This window comes from Pygocentrus nattereri, chromosome 15 (assembly GCF_015220715.1).
Source record: "Pygocentrus nattereri isolate fPygNat1 chromosome 15, fPygNat1.pri, whole genome shotgun sequence".
Lineage (NCBI taxonomy): Eukaryota > Metazoa > Chordata > Actinopteri > Characiformes > Serrasalmidae > Pygocentrus > Pygocentrus nattereri.
This window is the reverse complement of record NC_051225.1, coordinates 687,673-708,986: the sequence shown is the minus strand read 5'-3', so window position 1 is coordinate 708,986 and position 21,314 is coordinate 687,673. Positions and strand designations below refer to the sequence as shown.

At 44.5% G+C, this 21,314-nt stretch overlaps 1 protein-coding gene across 6 annotated transcripts in view; it reads right to left on the bottom strand.

The window, feature by feature from the left end:
* Positions 1 to 2,525: 2,525 nt before the first annotated feature.
* Positions 2,526 to 21,314, bottom strand: part of LOC108415160 (ephrin type-B receptor 3-like) — a 98,428-nt gene continuing 79,639 nt past the window's right edge. Inside the window, exons 8-16 of one of the 6 annotated variants that reach the window (XM_037545282.1) lie at positions 19,629 to 19,737; positions 18,522 to 18,574; positions 17,880 to 18,089; positions 15,898 to 16,145; positions 13,981 to 14,196; positions 13,722 to 13,871; positions 12,323 to 12,516; positions 7,560 to 7,715; positions 2,526 to 3,917 (exon numbers count right to left, since the gene is read on the bottom strand). In XM_037545282.1, the coding sequence (XP_037401179.1) occupies positions 3,809 to 3,917; positions 7,560 to 7,715; positions 12,323 to 12,516; positions 13,722 to 13,871; positions 13,981 to 14,196; positions 15,898 to 16,145; positions 17,880 to 18,089; positions 18,522 to 18,574; positions 19,629 to 19,737 (1,445 nt within the window). In that variant the 3' untranslated portion in view covers positions 2,526 to 3,808. Of the gene's footprint in view, positions 3,918 to 7,559; positions 7,716 to 12,322; positions 12,517 to 13,721; positions 13,872 to 13,980; positions 14,197 to 15,897; positions 16,146 to 17,879; positions 18,102 to 18,521; positions 18,575 to 19,628; positions 19,738 to 21,314 lie in introns of all 6 variants that reach the window. The other 5 variants (XM_037545281.1, XM_037545283.1, XM_037545284.1 and 2 more) reach the window with 5 other exon arrangements.

The window sequence follows — 21,314 nt, the reverse complement described above, 5'->3', positions numbered from 1 at the left end:
CACAGTCAACTAGCGCAGACAGTCATTTCCGTGTATTTAACAGAACAGTGAAGTGTCCACAGGCTGTAGATTCAAAAACAAGAGTTCAGTTCTAAATCCAGGGAAAAATCTCAAAGCACCCATTTTTCTAAATTCTCTACCTAATTAACTGGTTAAGATGTAAAGCCGTTCAGGGCGGTTTGGTGTGAAACGCTCTGTTCTAGATAAACTGACCGAGTCAGAACCGTTCACAGTGGTGGTGATGGGAACCAGACGTCCCTCTAAAAGCTCCTACAGAAAGTTCCTACATGAACTGGTTCTGAATTCACTGCCTGATGACTGAGACGCTGTTTTATGAGAGTTTAGAGAACTTCAACTCCATTCATGGTGGAGGGAGACATGCAGGGCGCTGTGCGGCAAAATAGTCCCCAAAGAAAACTCATTATTCCAGATTTTCCACTCTTTTCCATCATCAACATTCCATATAAGCTCAGAAGACTCGTGTAGGTTCTCTGGTGGTTCTGGATGGTAAATAAAGTGTCTATATCTGTGTTGTAGTCATGGCGACGCCTGGTTCCCATCACCACCACTGTAAAGACGTCTGACCCGTTTCACTCCAAACCCTCTGAATGCCTCTCATTACACCTCACACTCTGAGTTATTCAGAACATTTATAAAAAAATGGGTGGTATTCACCTTCAATATGACAGTCTAGGGAAATCGACTGTACGCTACAGACTGAGCAGATAGAGATTATGTTGAAAAATGTAAAATATTCCTTTAAAAAACAAAAAGCAGCAGGCTCGGTTATTGCTGTGGCTGCAGCAAACAGAGCGAGCCAGGACAGAGAGACGCTGATTGTGGCTGTTTTTGAAGGACAAAAAGGCAGATAATTGACTGGTCATCACTCCTGGGCTGTACATACAAGCCTAAAAATGTCCAGCCTGAGCGCGCAGGTCTGCACAGGGAGCTTCATCTCTGAACTGACTCAAAAAAATGCCTTAAATTCTGACTTCTATCTGTGCTGGAGCCTCTACGCAGGCGTACTCGGTAGAAGTGTCTCAAAGAGAATAAAATATATTACATCCAAAGCGAGTAAACTGAAAGGCAGCAGCTGTGATGTAATATACTGTATTCATGCGAAAATGATGCACACGTTCAAATCAAGTCCAGCGCATCAGTGGAGAAAACAATGCAGAAAATCGGTCCTGTTCATTCTAGGATGTTAATGGACGAACTAACAGTTCCTAATGAGGTTAAAGGGGGTCAAACCTCAGTGCGTCAGATGCTCAGGGTGGGTTTTAGTCGTGGTATAAGGACTGCATGTGTGGAAGACTAGAAACGGGCATTTCACGAAGCTACATACTCCCACCTCGAGGAAAGCAGAGAGAGATCAGAGCCCGGCACTTCCTCATAAACACCAAACAGCGAATCGAACCCTTAGAAGTCTCAGTCAACACTGCTGCAGATTAATAGGAACCATTTCTAAATAGACACGAGTGCGCAGCGTGCAGAGCTCTCAGTCCAGACCACGTTAAGCAGAAGAGGAGATGTTTTATTATCATTAGAATCTGATGAAAACTTGTGTTTTTACATGTTGGTCAATTTTTCAAACAGAACAGAGACTCGAACCTTGAACAGAACGCAAGTGTAATTCATTACGCAACCATTTTTGCATATTTGCATAATTATGTTTATATTAGTAGTGATAACTCCAGACTTCTAAGGGTTAATCCTATATTTAGAGGTGGGGTTAGCATGTGTGGGAATGTGTGTTTGTACAGGAATTCTGTGTTTAGCCTGAGAAACGCTCATTCGTTTAAAAGGGCAATTCCACCAGTTTTTTCTAAAATTCCTGCATAATTAACTGGTTAAGATGTGATCAGAGCCGTTCAGAGTGGTTTAGTGTGAAACTCTCTGTTCTAGATAATCTTACAGAGTCAGAACCGTTCCCAGTGGTGGTGATGGGAACCAGACGTCCCTCTAAAAGCTCCTACAGAAAGTTCCTACATGAACTGGTTCTGAATTCACTGCCTGATGACTGAGACGCTGTTTTATGAGAGTTTAGAGAACTTCAACTCCATTCATGGTGGAGGGAGACATGCAGGGCGCTGTGCGGCAAAATAGTCCCCAAAGAAAACTCATTATTCCAGATTTTCCACTATTTTCCACCATTATTCCAGATTTCAGCATATTTTATCACCAAACTCAGAAGCTGCACGTCTATATCTGGTCCCCTTCAAACCACTCTGAACGACTTGACATCTCAACTCCGCCGAATTTGGACTTTTTGAGAAGAAAAGGGTGGAACTGGCCTTTTTAATGGCGCGGAAGACATAGAAACACTGCATGGACACTTTGGGCTGTGAGGCTCCATTACTGTTTCCAATATTCTGGCCACTTCTCAAGTTTCTTAAACACCTTTGTTTTTGAATTTTTTCTTTTTTATCTTCCTTCGATACAAAACATGAACAGGCTGATTAGAACAACAACAAATACAACGTCCGATTCATATCAAATCATTAGAACCGTGATTGATTATTGGATTATTGATCTGTTTTCGTCAGTCCTCAGGTCTTTCGTCCTCGTGTCCGATGCAGGAGGAAATAAATAGTGAGGTTGTACAGATTAAACCTGGGAAAAAAAGTGGAAATGCACGCAAAACAAGGAATTTTTTTCTAGCTCACTCTGTCTCTGAATGATGCACATATCTATACATATATATGCATATATAACATTTTCTCAAGTATATGCATACATACTTATAATACATATGCATCAGATTTATATAACTTCCCATTTTCTTCTCTTAAAAAAGTGATTCCTTAAAAAAGTTAATAACTGTCCACAGATTATTACAGCTGATTGAAATATATCTGCTCCCCGGTTCATGCGTTTCGGCTCCCCCTCGCTGGTGGAGTGCAGCTAAAGCGGTATTGTACAGTATTCATGTGCATAATTCTTACACTCGATCACTAATTCACACGCTCAAAATCACATACACAAACTCTATAGAGAAGGCCTGTCCGTTACAGAGCGAGGGCTGACCTCGGCATCGTCCAATCAGTGATGACCGGCCATATTTCAACACAGGTGGTGAACTGAAGAGCAAAATTAAAGAGCAGTGATGCGCTTTTTCCCATAAGCGCGCCTCCGATCCGCCGGGCGCGATTACTCCCACCGGTCCGAGCGAGGCCGTGACCTTTCCGTGACCTTTGACCTGGCCTGTGACTCTCCAGCCAGTCCTTCTCAGGCATGTGCCCTTTAATTAAAACACCTTCAATATGAAGATGGAGAATATTCGCACTCATACGCACTCATACACAAAATAAAACAGTTCGTAGCGCTGGACGGACTCGTCTTCGTCCTCCTCCTTATCCGTGCCGTCGCTTTCCAGTCCGTTCAGAGTTCGGAGGACGATGACGATCTGCAGGATCCGTCACGGGAAGCGACAAGGGCATCATGGCAGGAAGCGACACGGCTCGGGAGGGAAAAAAGAAAACAAAAAAAATGCACACACATGCAGAAATACACCTCACGCCGCAGCCCGGCGAGGCACGCATGGGGTATGAGGGTCTCCTTTTCACTTTTTGTTTAAAAAATGTACAAAATAATCGTAGTAAATGTCTCGCCAGGTGGAAAAAATGCAGTCCGAAGAGGAAAACCAGGAAAAAATGGAAAAGAAAACCAGAAAACGAAGTCGTCCGAGGCACTGCAAGCCAGTTGTAGATAGATTTTAGTCAGTTCTATGAGTCAGGCTGGCCGAGATGGGCAGGCAGCTGGGGTTTCCCATTGGCTCTCTCCGGCACAGTCCCGCCCCCTTCCTGCCTCAAACCTGGACGGGCAGCGTTTGGTTCATCTGCAGTCTCATGTCCTGAATGCTGCCAAGAATCTTCTTCTGGTGTCCGGCCAGCGTCACGCCTATCCGCAGCAGGTCCCTGGACACGAGAGAGACGGTGTTTATCATCCGTAATGAAACAAAACTGCACTGAGGACAGATTTTAAAGGGCACATCTGACAAACTTTCTCGCTTTTTTATCTAAGAAGAGTTTAATGTAAACACTTAAACAGCGTTTGAGTGTAAACCTGTTCAGCCCATGAATGGAAACCGTACTGCTATAAATTAATTCAGTTTTGTGATGTCACAAAAAACAAACTATTCACAAATATCAGCAGTTTAGTTCCACTCATTCAGGTAACAGCAGTTTAGCTCCGCCCACTCAGCCTACAGCAGTTTAGCTCCACCCATTCAGCCTACATCAGTTTAGCTCCACCCATTCAGCCTACAGTAGTTTAGCTCCACCCATTCAGCCTACAGCAGTTTAGCTCCACCCATTCTGCCTACAGCAGTTAAGCTACACCCGTTCTGCCTACTGCCGTTTAGCCCCGCCCATTATGCCTACATTAGCGCAGAGCTGCTACATGCTAACTGCTGGGAACGTGTTCTGCACAAAAAGATGGTACTTTCAAGGGTCCTTTAGTGAAGGGAAAGGTTCCATTTAGAACCATTTAGTGCCTGGTTCTTTGCATGGTAAAATGGTTCTTGGTGATGGATGGAGAACCCGCTGTAGATGGTTCTGTACAGCACAAATGTCTACTATTTTACCCAAGCTTGGCATTGTAACTATGGCAGAACCCTTCCTGGGGCTTTACCGAATCTTTCTGTAGGGTCATTTCACCACGCAAAGAACCCTTTAAGCATGCAAATGGCTCTTTGAGTGTTCATGGTTCTAAATAGAACCGCTATCTTTATTAAAGAACCCTTGAAAAACAAATAAATATAAATATATAAATGAATATATGGCGTAAAAAGAGTTCTGCTTTTGTTACACCGCCAAGCTTGTAACAGCAGCTGAACCTTTTGGGTGCTAAATAGAACCTTTTTCAGAAAGGTGCTGTATAGAACCACACAGAACACATTCTCCATCAATCTGAAGAGCCATTTCACCACGCAAAGAACCCTTTAGTCACGCAGATGGTTCTATATAGAACTCATGGTTCAAAATGGAAGTGTTTCTTTCACTACAGAACCCTTGAGGAACCATCCAGAGCGCTGCGGCTGCGTGGGAACGGAAGCAGGCCGACATCTCGGGGTAAGTTAGCAAACAACCGCGCCCCACCCACACCTTATCTGACCGGCGCTGACCTGTGTGGGGTAAAGGGCGGGGCTGCGTGAGAAAAGGTGCGTTTGAGGGCCTGAACAGGTTCCTTCAGAGCGGAGGCCATTAGTGCTGGTTAATTATTAGCTGGACGTCTGGCTCCGGAGACCAGCTGCCGTTTTCACACCATGTGTAAAAGTGAAAGTCCAGCTTTAATCAAACTGCACAGCTTATTTCCCCTCATAAGACCTCATAAACACCCTACCCACAATCCTTCCAACGCACTTCAATGTACTGCACGTCAACATATCGCTGCGTCGGAAGAAAACCTCGTATCTCCACTTTTGTCATTTTTCAGTTTTTGACATGATTTGAAAATCCCTGTGGCTCTTTACACTGTATGTTAACTTCAGGGAGAATGGACCGACAGAAACGGCCAAACTTCCTCAGAAAGACGTCTGGTTCCATTGACTTACATTAAAAGCACAGTAGTTTTTTCCTTCTCCTGCAAAGTTTCCATCATTACATTACAACTGAGCAAATTCAGTTCAAACGTAACGTAAAGGTGAATAAAACCACCTGAACAGCACGTCTATTGGGTGTGTTTATATATTTATATTTATTCTTTTTAGTTTGTTTCAGTATTTGATATATATTCTTTATTTCGTATTTATTTTGTGGGTTAAACATTTGATCCTTTTTGTATTGATGCAGGAGATTTTTCTGTTCTTTATATACGTTTCCCTCTGCATATCTTACGCATGTCCAATAAAATAAAGCTTCTGATTCTGACGCCAATCGCGCGGTTTCAGTGTCCTGGTTTTCCTGCAGGGTCACGGTGCTGAGAGAGACGGTCACGCGCCATAAAGCGGAAGCACGTCTGCGCCAACGTAGACAGAGAGAAGGGAAAGAATGAGAACGGAACGAGCTGGAAAATGTGGCAGTGACAGAACTCTTATTAAAGTATCAGCGGCGAATGACCCCGCCCGCTTCCTGTGCTTCTGTCAGGCCGGGTAATCTAATCTCTCCGCGCCGTGTTTGTTTAACACCGCGCCGTGTAACTGTAAGAAATATCACTCACTCTCTTCCTCCGCCGTGTTTCTCCCTGCCGACAGACGGGTGGCCAATTAGCCTCAGTAGTGCTAACGTCAGGATTGCGCTCGCTAACCACTAACCACGTCCCCCACCCCCCCACCACCCCCATCCGCCGCCCGCCGCCCGTCCCTCATCACGGCAGCAGGGAAAATGATAATAAATGAAGATCGTTAGGAGAATTACCAGCCATTAAGGACAGGAGAAATCCACTGATAGGCCCACCTGTCAGGTTGCCAAATTGAAACAAATTACCCACACCTCCATCCTCTATTATCCTTTTAATGGACTTGATAAATTTATTATTATTATCCTTATTCATTTATCTGATCCCCACGGCCCCCGTTCATTTCCGCCTGCTCGTTTTGGCCCCGACTCTGACCTCTAGACGTTCTTCGGACGCTTATGCTATTGCTAGATTAAGCGCGTTTACGGCCAGCGTTTGCTCATTCGCCTCATCCACTCCGCAGCCTCTCGTTCCAAATGCTTAATTCCTTCTGCAGGACGCGTCCCGGCTGTTTGCCTAGTCTGGGGTTTCGTCTCCGGGACGCTCCAGAGCGAGCTTAGCGATCAGCAGGCTGAAGGCAGGCCAGCGGAAGAGGGACAGACTCCGTTCTAGACCGCTTCAACCCCGAACGCCACTAACGCCACTCACACCACTCACACCACTGCCATCTGGGCACCCGGCTTCAAACCCGACCGCGTGGAGACGGGAACCTTCATTAGACTCACATCTGCTGAGCTAATGTACGTTAGTCCATGCTTATAGGTACAGTAAGTCAGCCAGTGTCAGGAACCCCGTAATAAAGGCTTTGAGTTACTGAGCAGCTGAGACGCATGCAGTTAGCACCGTGCTAATGATCGATGCTAACAAGCTTGATCAGCCTCGTAGCTCCAGACCAAGAAAACAATCATATCAGAGGATTTATGGCCTCTCTTTATCACCTGGAATTAAACAGGCTTTTCCTTTGAGACTGATAATATGTAAATGGGCTTGGTTCTGATTGGCTGCCCTGTATTGCACTCCTTATTACCTCATTGTGGGTGTGGCTGAACTGCTGAAAAGATACGCAAATGTGTTGGTTTTTGTGACATCACAAAAAAAGCCAGCTCAGTTTGCGTACAGCCTTCATAAAATCGCATATATTTTTAAAAAATAAGGGCAAAAACGTTTAATGTTTAAAGGTGAAGACATTTTTTCACACGTGTCGGCGCACCTTTCATGTGAAGTGCGCAAAAAACACGCATTTCATTCCAATAAGGGATCTGTAAAGGTATACGGGTGGTATGGACAGTGTTTACACGCAACTCAATTATTCCACAATATGCCAGTAAAGTTTTGGACCCTTTAAATCAAACGCCGCAGCTCTAGCCTCCGTCAGAACTCACTCTGCTGTCATCTGGGCCACCAGGTCGAAGGAGGCGAAGCCGGCGTTCAGGAAGCTGTCTCGGTAGCGGCTCATCTTAATGGCGTCCAGCCAGTCGCCCACAGTGGTGAAGGTGGTGTAGTCGGGCACGCTGCGGTCCAACAGGGGCTGCGAGGCCCTACAGGGAGAGAGAGAGAGTGAGAGAGATAGAGAGAGAGGGTTAGGTCACGCCGGGCCTCCACCAGACCACCACACCCCCAAATCCCCCACCACCTCCTCTCCCGGCCTGTAGGGCCCGGCTCCGCCCGGGTTGGCAACGAAGTGGCCGACTGGCTGGACGCCACCACTGGATGTCTGAGGGGGGGCTCAGAGGAGGTGGGGGAGGCCACAGAGCAAACACCAGGGCTTCAGTTACAGCCGTTTACGCCAAACGCACCAAATAACTGGTACACAGCATTTTTTGGCTGTTCACCATGTCGCCCACCCCTAGATGCTACTGTTAGCGGTTAGCACCATGCTAATGGGTGGGGCTTGAGCTTCTATTGCTTGTTAGCTACATTAGCCTCGTAGGTCCAGTGCTAAAACTAAAGGACTTCGAGCACCAAGCACAGCTTGGCTGGTGCACTACATTTGGGGTCCGAGGGAGGGGGGTTTGACGTTGTGCCAGACTCTTACTTTAATTACGCCCAATAAACAATTACGGAGTTGGGCTGCCTTCCTCTGCCCGTCATGCCGAACGCTTTCCGACCAAACTGGATCAAACAAGTGGCCGACTAGAGCCCTCTCACCCTCGCGCACCATAAAAAGACAGATATTGATCTTTTTATTTTGGACACGGGTCACAATATCTGGGCCGCGCTCGGTCCTGCTATAAAACATCACAGGCTCAGAGGAGACGCAGACTGATCCTCAGCTCGATACCAGCCACCGGCGAGTTTTAATAACCCTCAGCGACGAGGCGGAGGGCAGCGGGGTCAGCCGGGGAGTAAAAGAGCCCCACTGTCCGCAGGCTCTGCTCTGCTGATCCTTGTCGTCTTTTGATGGCATTAGATTAATTAACAATTAAGAGAGGAGAGGAAAAAAGTTAATAAGAGCGATACAGAGGCTCCATTGAGGAGAGGAACCCACAGATGGATGGGAGGAATGGGCTTTTAATAAACTCCCACTGCTCAGCCCGAAGGCCCCCGCGGTCATTATCCTGGGACAGTTTTCCCTTTTAAGGAGCGCTGTTAGACCCCCGACCAATCACAGACCGTCTTACCTGCCAAAAACCTGGAGCTCCTCGCTCACCGGTGCTACCTACACTTCAGGATCAGGAGTGACCTTCCTCTTATTACTTCCTGTACAGTGTAGGTGGCGTGTAGTTCAGTCAAAAAGGCTAATGTTGCTAGCAGTAGCTCAGCCAAAGTGGCCTGTGAGAGTGAGAAATCTGACCCAGCAGAAAGAATTCCGCTTCTAATAGTAATAAAGATGGATTTTCCTTTTAACCTCGCATCCTTTAAAGCTGCACTATGTAAGAAATTTTAGTTAAAACTGAAAGAAGTGACGTTACCGAGTGAGGAGAACACACACACACACACACACACACACACACACACACCTTCCTAGCCGCTTATTCTTCTGGGTTGCGGCGGGAGCTGGAGCCTATCCCAGCTGACATCGGGCAAAAGGCAGGACACACCCTGGACAGGTTGCCAGTCCATCACAGGGCAGACAGACAGATTCACTCACTCCTAGGGGCGATGTAGCATGTCCAAACAGCCTGACTGCATGTCTTTGGACTGTGGTGGGAAACCCACACAAACACGGGGAGAACATACAGAGTCCACACAGAGAGGACCCTGGTTACTCGGCCGGGGACTCGAACCCAGACCCTGCTTGCTGTGAGGTGACAGCGCTACCCACCACGCCACCACGCCACCACCAATGATCTCAGAATCAACATCACGCTGATGATGTGATAACAGTAGATTGACTCACGTCCTCCGAGACGCTCCTTCACCAAGTCTACACTGAGCTCTTTCAATTCTCTGTCAATCATCAGATTCATTCTCTTGGGGAAGAAGCTCAACACTCACTATGGAATGTTCTGCATGTGCTGTACTTATTTCTACCAGAGGGGTCTCCAAACCGCTAAAACTTACACAGTGCAGCTTTAAGTATTTTACTAAGAAAACACTGTGTAATGTTATTACATATACGTTTAAAAACTCAACGGTGCCCTTTTGGGTCCACCAAAGCCCTCTCTGCCATAAATAACCACTTTTGGTTCCCAAAAGATATTTTTCTAGTAGCAATTTATTTGGATGGTCCACTGTAGATGCTTTGTAAGTGCTCCGTATGTCTGTAAGTAACATTCAACTAAATATCTATTAAATAAAACTTAGATTTTAATATAGATTTTATTGAATCTATTCCTAACCCTAAAACTAATCCTAATCCTAATCTTAACCTCAAGGCAAAGCCTACACCTATTCCTAGCCCTAACACTAACCATAACTGTTGTGGATAATCAACCGAACATCACCAGAAAGTTCGTTAGTGATTTAGGCATCTGCAGAGCATCTATAGGAGACCATCCAAATGAAGCGTGACCACATTTTTAATGTACAGTCATACATGGAAATGAGATCAGGGTTCTAGGAAGAACCCCTACGTTGGTATAAAACTCTTCTTTTATATGAAGGTTCTTTAAAACCTACTGTTTTTTCAAACAGTGTTCTTTGGGGAGTGGCTACGGCATAGATCAAAGAACCCTTTTAACTTTACTACATGAAAGTGTTTCAACCTGGACTGAAAGTGGAATGTTGGTGTGGACACATTTTATTTGTGAGGTTCTTTCGTTAAGCAGAACGTTTACGTTAAATTTGCTCTTGTTTGAGATTTTAGCAAAACCTCTCAGGTTATTAATAAGTGGCTTTTTTAAAATGTAAATTATTTAAGAGTTGAACTCCAAACTGTTTAACCAAAACTGCCGAATTTTGACCGCATAAAATAATATTTGGGTTTTTTAGCTCCTTCAAACTGCTGATAAATTTCTCATATTGGTCAGGTCTAATGTCACTGATAGATCCCATCTCTCTCTCTCTCTCTCTCTCTCTCTCTCTCTCTCTCTCTCTCTCTCATTAATCTCTGCAGGGGGCCACCTCTCCGCTGGCCCGTTTAAAATCTCGTTAGCGGCTAATTAAAACCATTCCCATCTTTGCCCTGCCTTAATCTAGCTAATTACTCTTCGCTAATCTCCTTAGCCATCGCCATGAAGGCAACACACTGGCTCCAGAGTGCCCACCAACCCTGACCCCCCTACCCCCCCAACCCTGAACACACTGGCTGTGTACAGAAGAGCAGGAGGTGGGGTAAACTGCCCCCCCCCATCCACCACGTGCTAATTAAACCACTGAAGAACATGTGATCTGACGTCTGATTGGTCATTCAGGTCCACAACTTCTCTATTTTGACTTTTTCAAATTCGTTTAAACAATTGTACAAATGTTTTGTTTTTTTTCATTAAATGTAAATTTATTTTCATTTATATTTACTATTTAAAACAATACTGTATTTGTTTATTTATATTTACATTTTTTAACCACACCTTCAAATTTGCTTAAATAATTGTAAATGTCCTTTTTTTCACTGATGTGCATTTACTGCTATCGTGTTTGTACAGATGTGTCGACTTGCATTAATGAGGTTCCTGTCTGAGTGAAAACGTCAGTGGTGATTTCAGCCTCGCCTCAGAGCCTCGGCTGTCCTGCTGGTGGCGCTATATGTTACGCGGGCCGACGCCGGGCTAAGCTTCATTAGCCCAGCTGTGATAGAGGCTACTCTGTCTGCTGGAACTGACATGAAACTGAAAGTCCTCGTGAAGCCGCGTCTCGGCGGCTCTGCCTTCAGAGCTACACGCTAACTCAGCGCTAACAGGGTTTAGCCCTGAACTCCAGCCAAGTCCATCACAGCAACAGCAACGGGCAGGAATGCCACTCGTCCAGACTTTCATCTCCCCAGAACAGCAAACTCAGACAACACGGCTCGGAGACGCTGAGCTGGAACCTCCTCAGTGCTCAAACACATTACTGACCACAAACTGACCTGTGTCAATAAACACACAGCGGTCATCAGTTTCATTCACTGTGACTGTTTCTATTCTCCACATATCTCCGTATTTCTCCACATATCTCCGTATTTCTCCGTATTTCTCCACATATCTCCGTATTTCTCCACATATCTCCGTATTTCTCCGTATTTCTCCACATATCTCCGTATTTCTCCACATATCTCCGTATTTCTCCGTATTTCTCCACATATCTCCGTATTTCTCCACATATCTCCGTATTTCTCCGTATTTCACCACATTTTTTTAAATTACTGTTTCATTGTGAAGCATTTTGAGCTGCTAATTGTATAGAAAATCCTCTTAATCAAATTATTATTATTATTATTATCATTATTATTTTTATTTATAATTATTATTACCTAAATATATCACATTTCCTCAGTGATCTTCTAGAGATGTAAAAGTCTTTTTTGTATTTGGGCTAAATGTTTAATTGCTAATCTAAAATAAAAGTCGTGAAACTTAATTTATTTAAAAAATAAAATAATTTTATTTATTTATTAGTTGTTGTTTTTTTTGGGTGTTTTCCCATGAATCCCCATCCATTCATGACTTTCACACCTTCCCAGATCAGTCAGATCAGTGCAGCACGGTTTTTCAGTAAATGTTCAGCAGATCTTCGGTTTGGGACAGTCTGGAATATTTCGCCCGTGTGCTGCGGAGGTTCTTACCCGGACTGTGTGTTGGTCACCACCTTTAGGCTGGCAGCGTTGCGGATGAGTTTGTCCAGCGTGTTGACGATCTGAGAGAATTTGGGCCTGAGGTTCCTCTCTTTGACCCAGCAGTCCAGCATGAGCTGGTGGAGCGCAGTGGGACAGTCCATCGGGGGCGGCAGCCGGTAATCCTGCTCCACCGCGTTTATCACCTACAGCAGGAGGAACAATGGAGCTCAGAGTTTAGATTAATCTCATTAGACTGGGCGGAATTCCACAACGTCTTTACTGCAAATATTCCCAGTCTGGCCCTGGCATTCCTGTCCTGTCCTGCCCTGCTTTGGGCAGTTTATGGAACTCCACATGCTGACAGGACCTGTTCTGTAGTCTCTGTTATTTCCGCAACAACCGCCCTGCTGATACTATACTGAGCCTTTATCTATCTATCTATCTATCTATCTATCTATCTATCTATCTATCTATCTATCTATCTACATATATATATGCATATTTAAATTAAGTCAATATATCTTTCAAGTTTTGAGATGATCATATGAATATTGATGAGAGTCTTTAATTCATTTCTAGACATTCCTTGTTTTGAGTAATTCATCCTATCAAGTGAAATGACAGTTTACAGCCAGATTGTTTTGCTTGTTTCAACTTTTCTTACATTTCATAAAATCATCAAAATTATGTCTCAATACTCGAGACAATTGTAATTAATAAAATGAACTGTAACAAGTAAAAATAAGTTAAATAATATTATAATAAGCTTATAACAACCTGAACATGAGAAATATCAGATACACAGCACTGTGTGAAAGTCTCAGGCCCCAAGACACGTTTTCAAAATCTATTTATTTGTGTAGTTTGTGTTTACTTGCTGAGAAAAGTGCTAATATTTGAATAAATAAAATTGATAGAATATTAATTTATATATATATATATATATATATATATATATATATATAATAGTGATGTTCTGGATGTTGGTGTGTGTGTTTACCCATCTCCAAGCCTCTCCTCCTCGAGGAAGTCCAGTATTATATGTAGTTAAAAAGCAGCTCCTGGTTTGACCAATCAGTGCTCAGTAAATTGAGCTCATGATGTAATTGATGATTGAAGAAATTGAAGAAATTCTTGTTACTGTTTATAGTTTTTCTGTTTATCTGAATTATGAATGTGACTTTATTCTAATGTATATTGTGATAAACTCCCTGCTGAGGGAAGCTGGTTAAACATTCGCTCAGACGCCTGAAACTTTCCCACAGTTCTCACATTGACCTGATTAAAGATATTTTCACTTGCCAAGATCCTGTTTGTTGTGTATATATTGATTAATCCAATCCATGCAAAAGTATGTGCACCCGCTGGTCAAATCAGACCAAACTACAGTGAGACTGTGGAAACTCACGTCCTGGTTGCTCATGTCCCAGTACGGCCGCTCTCCGTATGACATCACCTCCCACATGACGATGCCGTAGCTCCACACGTCGGAGGCGGAGGTGAACTTCCTGTAGGCGATGGCCTCCGGAGCCGTCCAGCGGATTGGGATTTTACCCCCCTAGAAAACCACACGCCGTAATTTACATATTAAAATCATTTATGTTAATTATTATTGGTGTTATCCAACCAGGCAAAGCCATGCAAACAGCAAACGTGTGTGTTCTCACCAGTGAGCTGGTGTACGTGGGGTCCGACGGATCATCCTCCAGGAATCTGGACAGGCCGAAGTCGGACACTTTGCACACCAGGTTGCTGTTGACCAAGATGTTGCGGGCGGCGAGGTCGCGGTGGACGTAGTTCATATCCGAGAGATACTTCATACCCGCCGCGATGCCCCTCAGCATGCCCACCAGCTGGATCACCGTGAACTGCCCGTCGTTCAGCTGCACAGAGACAAAACAGGCCTTTCACTGCGGCTGTAAACATCACTGCATCTTCATCAATCCTAACATTCCAAAAGGGTTCCCAACATTCCAATATTCCGAAACTTTCTGAAGGTGGCCACTCATCAGTTTTGGGATGTCAGAATCATCTATAATCCATTATTACAACATGTAATTGTAATATTAACTCTATTTATATCACACCTTTCATTCATAAACATGCAGCATAATACGAAACTAATGTTGGATTAAAAATAAAGACAAAAAAAAAAAAACAACAAAAATAAAATGCAGTTTTGTCTGTTTTCTTTTTTACAGTGTAACGACTGATTATAATCAACCACAGCGATATTCAATAAAGCGTTTGCTCATTTATTGCCTGAGATAAAAGATTATTTTTCATTGCTGGAATCGCTGAATCGTGTCCTACATTAAATCACATCCGAATGGGTCAGAGATTTACACCCATTCTTCTCACTCACTGCACCGTCTGAGACTCCAAATGCCACCAGCCTGCGTTTAACATTCCTCTCAGACTGAGATTCATCAGCCTGCTGATTCCTCTCGAAATGTCAGTGATAAGCGAGCGCTGTCTGGCTGAGCGCCACCGCAGACAGGTTACTATCATCTGATTCTCTACAGCCACGCGGGGAAAATCACACCCTGCTGGAGATTAACCCCTGAGACGGCTCTGTTACCCACGGCAACAACAAAGTATCGGTCATTTTATACGACTTTTATCTCATATGCATTTTACTGTATTTTTGTTGGATTTTGATATTGCAAGGGCATATAAAAAAAAAAAAACACAAGAAGTCAGACCTTTTGGAACATAACAACAACAACAACAACAACAACAACAACAACAACAACAATAATAATAATAATAATAATAATAAAAGTAATAATAATAATATTTTTAATAAAATTTTTCCAGTGTAGTTTTTAATTATATAACACCTTTCATACATTAAAATGTAGTTCAAAGTGCTTTATAGTAAAAATAACAGAAACAAGAGAAAAAAAGTGCAATAAACAAATAATAAAAAATTAATCAATAAAGGTAACAACAGAAAGGGGAATAAATTAAAACCTAGTGCACAAGATCAAAGCAACAGTAGATGACCTCTCAATCCAGGGGGCATAAGCAGGGATAAACATATACATAGAAATAAAATCAGTTAAAAAAGGTGAACCAGTCAAACTCATTACATAACTGTAGTTATGCTGCTACTCCAGGTGTATGAAGGGTCAACGTGGCACCGGTGCTCATGCGAAATGTACAGTGGAAATGAATTTGTATCTCAGTGATTTCTAGGCAGATCCAGCTCAGGCACTTCTCAGGTATGTCCAGAGAAGCTGACGCTGTTTTGATAAAAATCTGAAAGCTGTAGTTTAGTGATCCGCAACTATGTGCCTGAGTGCGTGGCACGCACAGCACACCCACAGGACCTGGTCAGAGATTTTTTAAATCAAATGAACAAATATTAAGTTCATGTTTAATACAAAAGCATGTTGTGCAACACCAACCCTAACATGACCTTCCCTTCACCTGACCTTCAGAAGCTAGGAAACGTGGAAACTGGTCGCCTGGGTAGCAGCATGGGTTCATCGAAATGCCGGTGAGTTTTATCCATGAGTTTACTGGAAAATGCCTGTCGAATATTCACCGCAACAATTCAGGCTTTGTGTTTTCCTTACCCGGAGGAAGGAATCCAGCGCTCCATTCTCCATGAACTCCGTGACGATCATGACTGGCCGGCTCTTGGTGACCACGCCCTCCAGGCGGATGATGTTTGGATGGTCAAACTGTCCCATGATGCTTGCTTCACTCAGGAAGTCCCGCCTCTGTCGCTCGGTGTAGCCCACCTTCAGCGTTTTAATGGCCACAATGATTTCTCTGCGGCCGGGCAGCTTCAGACGACCGCGACACACTTCTCCAAACTCTCCTGGGTGAGCAAGGGGTGGACAGAATGGAAAGAGAGAGAGAGAGAGACAGAGAGAGAGAGAGAGAGAGAGAGAGAGAGAGAGAGAGAGAGAGAGAGATATCGGAGGGGTGGAGAGGAGAGGGGAGAGTGAAGGACAGTGGGGGAGAGAGGGGAGAGGGAAATTTATTGGTTAGAATTGAGGAAAGGAGAGGGAATGGAGGCAACGAGAGAAGCCAGGCTAGGACGGTGTATTTCTGTGCCAAGGCAGGGGGCAAAGAGGCAGTTTTGGTGGGGATACATAGCTGGGACAGGGCCAACTGAGCAGGCAGGGACAGGTATGGGGGTAGATGAAGGAGGCAAAGGAGTGAAAGTGAAGGGACTGTGAAGGGATAGCGGATTTTCGAGTTCGGCAATGATCGAAGGCAATAAGAGAAGCCAGGCTGGGGCAAGAAAGGTGTGCTTCTTTGCTAAGGAAGGTTTTTTAGGGGTAAACGGCCAGGATGGGGTAACCGAAGTGAGTGGTGCCAGCAGGGAAAAGTAAGGAGACAGAAAATGGGGGCAGACAGGTAAAACGGAAGGAATGCTAAAGGGGTATTGGGGGAACAAGCTTTGGAGTGATCAAAGGCAACAAGAGAAGCCAAGCTAGGGGCAAGAAGGCAGTTCTGGGGGAGTAATAGACGGGGATAAAGCAGTTGCAGTGGGCAAAATGACCAGGGAAAGGGTGGAAAGAGTAGACAGAAGATGCAAAAGGGTAACAAGGAAGGGATTATGAGGGATACTGGGGCGTCAGGCTTTGGAGCAGTGAAAGGAAGTGGAGGAAAACGGAGGTGAGAGAAGCTTTGGAGGATTTGACGGCTTGTTTCTTCGGTCTAGCCAGGCACGTGTGAGAGCGTGTTGAGAAGGTTTTTGGGGAGGAGGGGGTTGAGGGAAGATAGGAAAGGGAGGAGGGGAGGACAGGGGTGGGAATCGTCACTATAAAGGCCAGGCTGGGACGCACTAGGTTTTAGAAGCTCTAGTACATGTTATAGGTGTGAAGCAGGGATTTGCAAAGTGGAGCTCCTCTGCTAATGCGCTTCGCAACCCTACCACTTCTAATCCTGCTCAAACCGGTTCTGCTGCTTTCTCTCTAATGCCTCTTATGACACTCGTCATGGTAGAGCTGAAACAACCACAGTCATAAAGATGCAGAGTATATCTGGAACTATGCGCTATTCACTATATTTGGAAGTCTGCCACTTTCTAGCGGCGTGTAGAAGCAATTGAAAATAATTGCGGTGCATTTACAACCCCGATAGACAAGAGTACAAACGATGGTACCTGCCGGCCACGGAATACCCATAACGCACTGTGCTGTATAGGATGAAATGCGACTGCTGTTGCAGAGTGATGAGTAAACTTGCACAACACTGTCAAATTGAAAGTTCTGTACCCTATAATAGTGCAGTGTAGTGCTCCAATGTAGGGACAGTGATTAGAGAATCATTTCAAACACAGTCAATTAGCAATAAGGGTTCAGGGAAGGAACAGATGATCTTCAGGGTAGGCAGGAACAGCAAGGGTTTTTGGAAGCTACTAGCCAGTCGGGATCAATAGGTCAAAGGGCACCTACAGAGGCCCATCAGATTCAGGAGAGGAAATGACATGATCTACAGACGATCAGGATCTGAACCCCAGGAGCTCTGTGAGTGAAGCGGTTAGAGAAGGGCGCCGGGGTGCTGGGGCTGAGTTTATGGGGGATTGAAGTGGTTTAAGTACCGCATGGAGTGAAGTCCTCTAAGGGAATGGCCTGGCTGAGTCTAGCTGGCTTCCCCCTGCCGCTCAGGACCGTGTGCTGTTGGTTACCTGCGCCAATGACCTCCTCGATCTTCACGCAGGAGATGTCGATCTCTTTGGCGAATTCTCGCACAGCCTCGTTCGGGTCCTCGTAGGTGAAGGGGTCGATGTAGACTTTGGTTCCCGGAGTGACTATAGGGGATTCAATAGTGGGAATAACCAAATGAATTTCCTTTGTTGAATGAAAAAAACCTTGGCATTTGGTAAGTGAGGTTCATAGTAGCTTTACATGGTGAAAGTAGTGGTGAAACTTTTGCACAACTACGGGAGTTACATGAAACTTAACTAAACTTCTCAAGTTTCATGAAACTCATTTGCTGTACACCAATTTAAACAGCAAGCTATCTGGCTAATGTTCACACAACAGCTTTCGAATGGCTGTCTGTGCTCGTATTTCTTTTTCTTTAGAATAATCTAATGTGTTGCACGCAACTTGCGTCAATGTTTCATCACACAAGCCAGTGTTACACAGACAGGCCAATTCAAATGATGCTCAAAGGGCTAATATTTGAAGTGTGGATCATGTACAGGAACCCAGGGGGTGTGAAATCTTTAGAGCCTTACTGTATTGCTGCAGTTTCTCTGTGTATTCTGACTCAGAGCCGTTCCTCTGCTTCCTGTGGGAGAAAAACAAAAGTACACAAACTTATCCCGAGTGTAAGAGCTTAATATAGCATTATTGTCTGTTGATGGTTTCTTTGCAAATCACAGTAAGACAGGCGGTTTGGAAGGAACCTGTATTGCTCCTGCCAAAGCCTCAGGAGACAGAAATTGAGGTCGAATGGAGGAAGGGAATGATACTGAAATTAAGAGCACAACAAATACGGCCTCAGGAGACCCCTGTCATTTCTCCCTCGACTAAGTCACTTCACTTTACCGGCAGCCAAGAAAAACACCAGGAAGCGTCTGTCGAGCGCACACACACTTCGGCGTCTTCCTCCGGCTGCGCTCGCTAACTCATCCTCCTCCCTGCACTTCATTCCCGTCTCCACCTTTTCATTTTTCTCTTCGCTCTCTCTTTTTTCTCTCACTCTCTGCCTATTAATGTGTAGTATTTGGCAAGGGGGGATGAGGGGAGGGGGTTTTTGTTGAAATTACATGTTAATGTGGTTCCTTTGTTGTCTAACCAGTAACCGGGGCAATAATACCCGCTGGTGATTTGCATCTCATTTCCAATTCAAATGAAGTTCCGGAATATGCCAAGGCCTTCGTTCGTCGTGTTTCTCTCCCCCCCACCCCCACCCTCATCCCCCCCCCTCTTCATTCTCAGGCGTGCAGAGACTTTCAGACACAATGCAGCCGGTGGAAAAGAAAAGCAGGCGGAGATTATTCAGGCTAGCTCCAGACTCCATCCTGATCTGGGACATAGCTCTGCTAGGCAGGACAATAGCGGTTAAATGCACTAATGAATTTGGTGAAATTCAATTTAAAGTTTATTTTTATTGTGTCGTTTATGATCGAGGTAGAGCCAGTAGGTCCACAATTAAGCGTCTCAATTTGTCTAGAACTATTTACCACATCCTCAAGTGGTTCTTGTCAAAGTCAGAAGGTTCCTGCTGACGTTGAGCGAGGAAACCCATCAGAGTCTCTCAGCATCTGGTTTGCAGGACTAAGTTGCACTGTCTCAAAGGAAACCTTTGAGGACAAGGTGTTTGAAAGTTGAGGTGTTACCTTAGGCAGACAATGGCGATGACCACCACAGCGATGATGAAGACCAGGCTAGCTGTGGCAGTGCCAACAATGAAGGGCAGCTGCTCCTGCCAAGACTTCTCAGGGTCAGCTGATGGAGAGAGAACGAGAGAGAGAGAGAGAGAGAGAGAGAGTGAAAAAAAGAGTGAGATGTTCCCGCAGTGTTCATTTTAACTTTGAGCATCCTCTCACTGAGAGCCTCTTCATCTATCTATAGGCTCTGCAGCCTCTCCTCCTCCTCCTCCGCCACATGCTTGGTGTTTATGTAATGAAAAAGATTCACCTCTAACTCCAAAACCTGCTCATACTCTTCTTTAGCTCTATAAATACACACACGAGCCGTGCTCTAACGTATCAGAGAGCAGTGTGAGGAGTAGAGGTGCTGCTATGTTCACACTGATAAAGTGAATTTATCACACTTACAATATTCTGTACGTGTGTTCTGTACATACATAGTCAGCACTGATTTTAATTAGAGCTGAAACAATTACTCATCAAAAACATTGATTATGGAAAAAAGTTTTCATTATTTACCTAAAAACAAAGCCTCTATAATGTTCATATGATCCACACAGTCGCTCTGACAGACTGTAATACACTACAGGAAGCGTAGGGGGCGATACGGCTTCTACTGTCTCATTTAAAAAGCTCTGTAATGTTCATATGATCCACACAGTCGCTCTGACAGACTGTAATACACTACAGGAAGCGTAGGGGGCGATACGGCTTCTACTGTTTCATTTAAAAAGCTCTATAATGTTCATATGATCCACACAGTCGCTCTGACAGACTGTAATACACTACAGGAAGCGTAGGGGGCGATACGGCTTCTACTGTTTCATTTAAAAAGCTCTATAATGTTCATATGATCCACACAGTCGCTCTGACAGACTGTAATACACTACAGGAAGCGTAGGGGGCGATACGGCTTCTACTGTCTCATTTAAAAAGCTCTGTAATGTTCATATGATCCACACAGTCGCTCTGACAGACTGTAATACACTACAGGAAGCGTAGGGGGCGATACGGCTTCTACTGTTTCATTTAAAAAGCTCTATAATGTTCATATGATCCACACAGTCGCTCTGACAGACTGTAATACACTACAGGAAGCGTAGGGGGCGATACGGCTTCTACTGTTTCATTTAAAAAGCTCTATAATGTTCATATGATCCACACAGTCGCTCTGACAGACTGTAATACACTACAGGAAGCGTAGGGGGCGATACGGCTTCTACTGTCTCATTTAAAAAGCTCTATAATGTTCATGTGATCCACACAGTCGCTCTGACAGACTGTAATACACTACAGGAAGCGTAGGGGGCGATACGGCTTCTACTGTTTCATTTAAAAAGCTCTATAATGTTCATATGATCCACACAGTCGCTCTGACAGACTGTAATACAGTACAGGAAGCGTAGGGGGCGATACGGCTTCTACTGTTTCATTTAAAAAGCTCTATAATGTTCATATGATCCACACAGTCGCTCTGACAGACTGTAATACACTACAGGAAGCGTAGGGGGCGATACGGCTTCTACTGTTTCATTTAAAAAGCTCTATAATGTTCATATGATCCACACAGTCGCTCTGACAGACTGTAATACACTACAGGAAGCGTAGGGGGCGATACAGCTTCTACTGTTTCATTTAAAAAGCTCTATAATG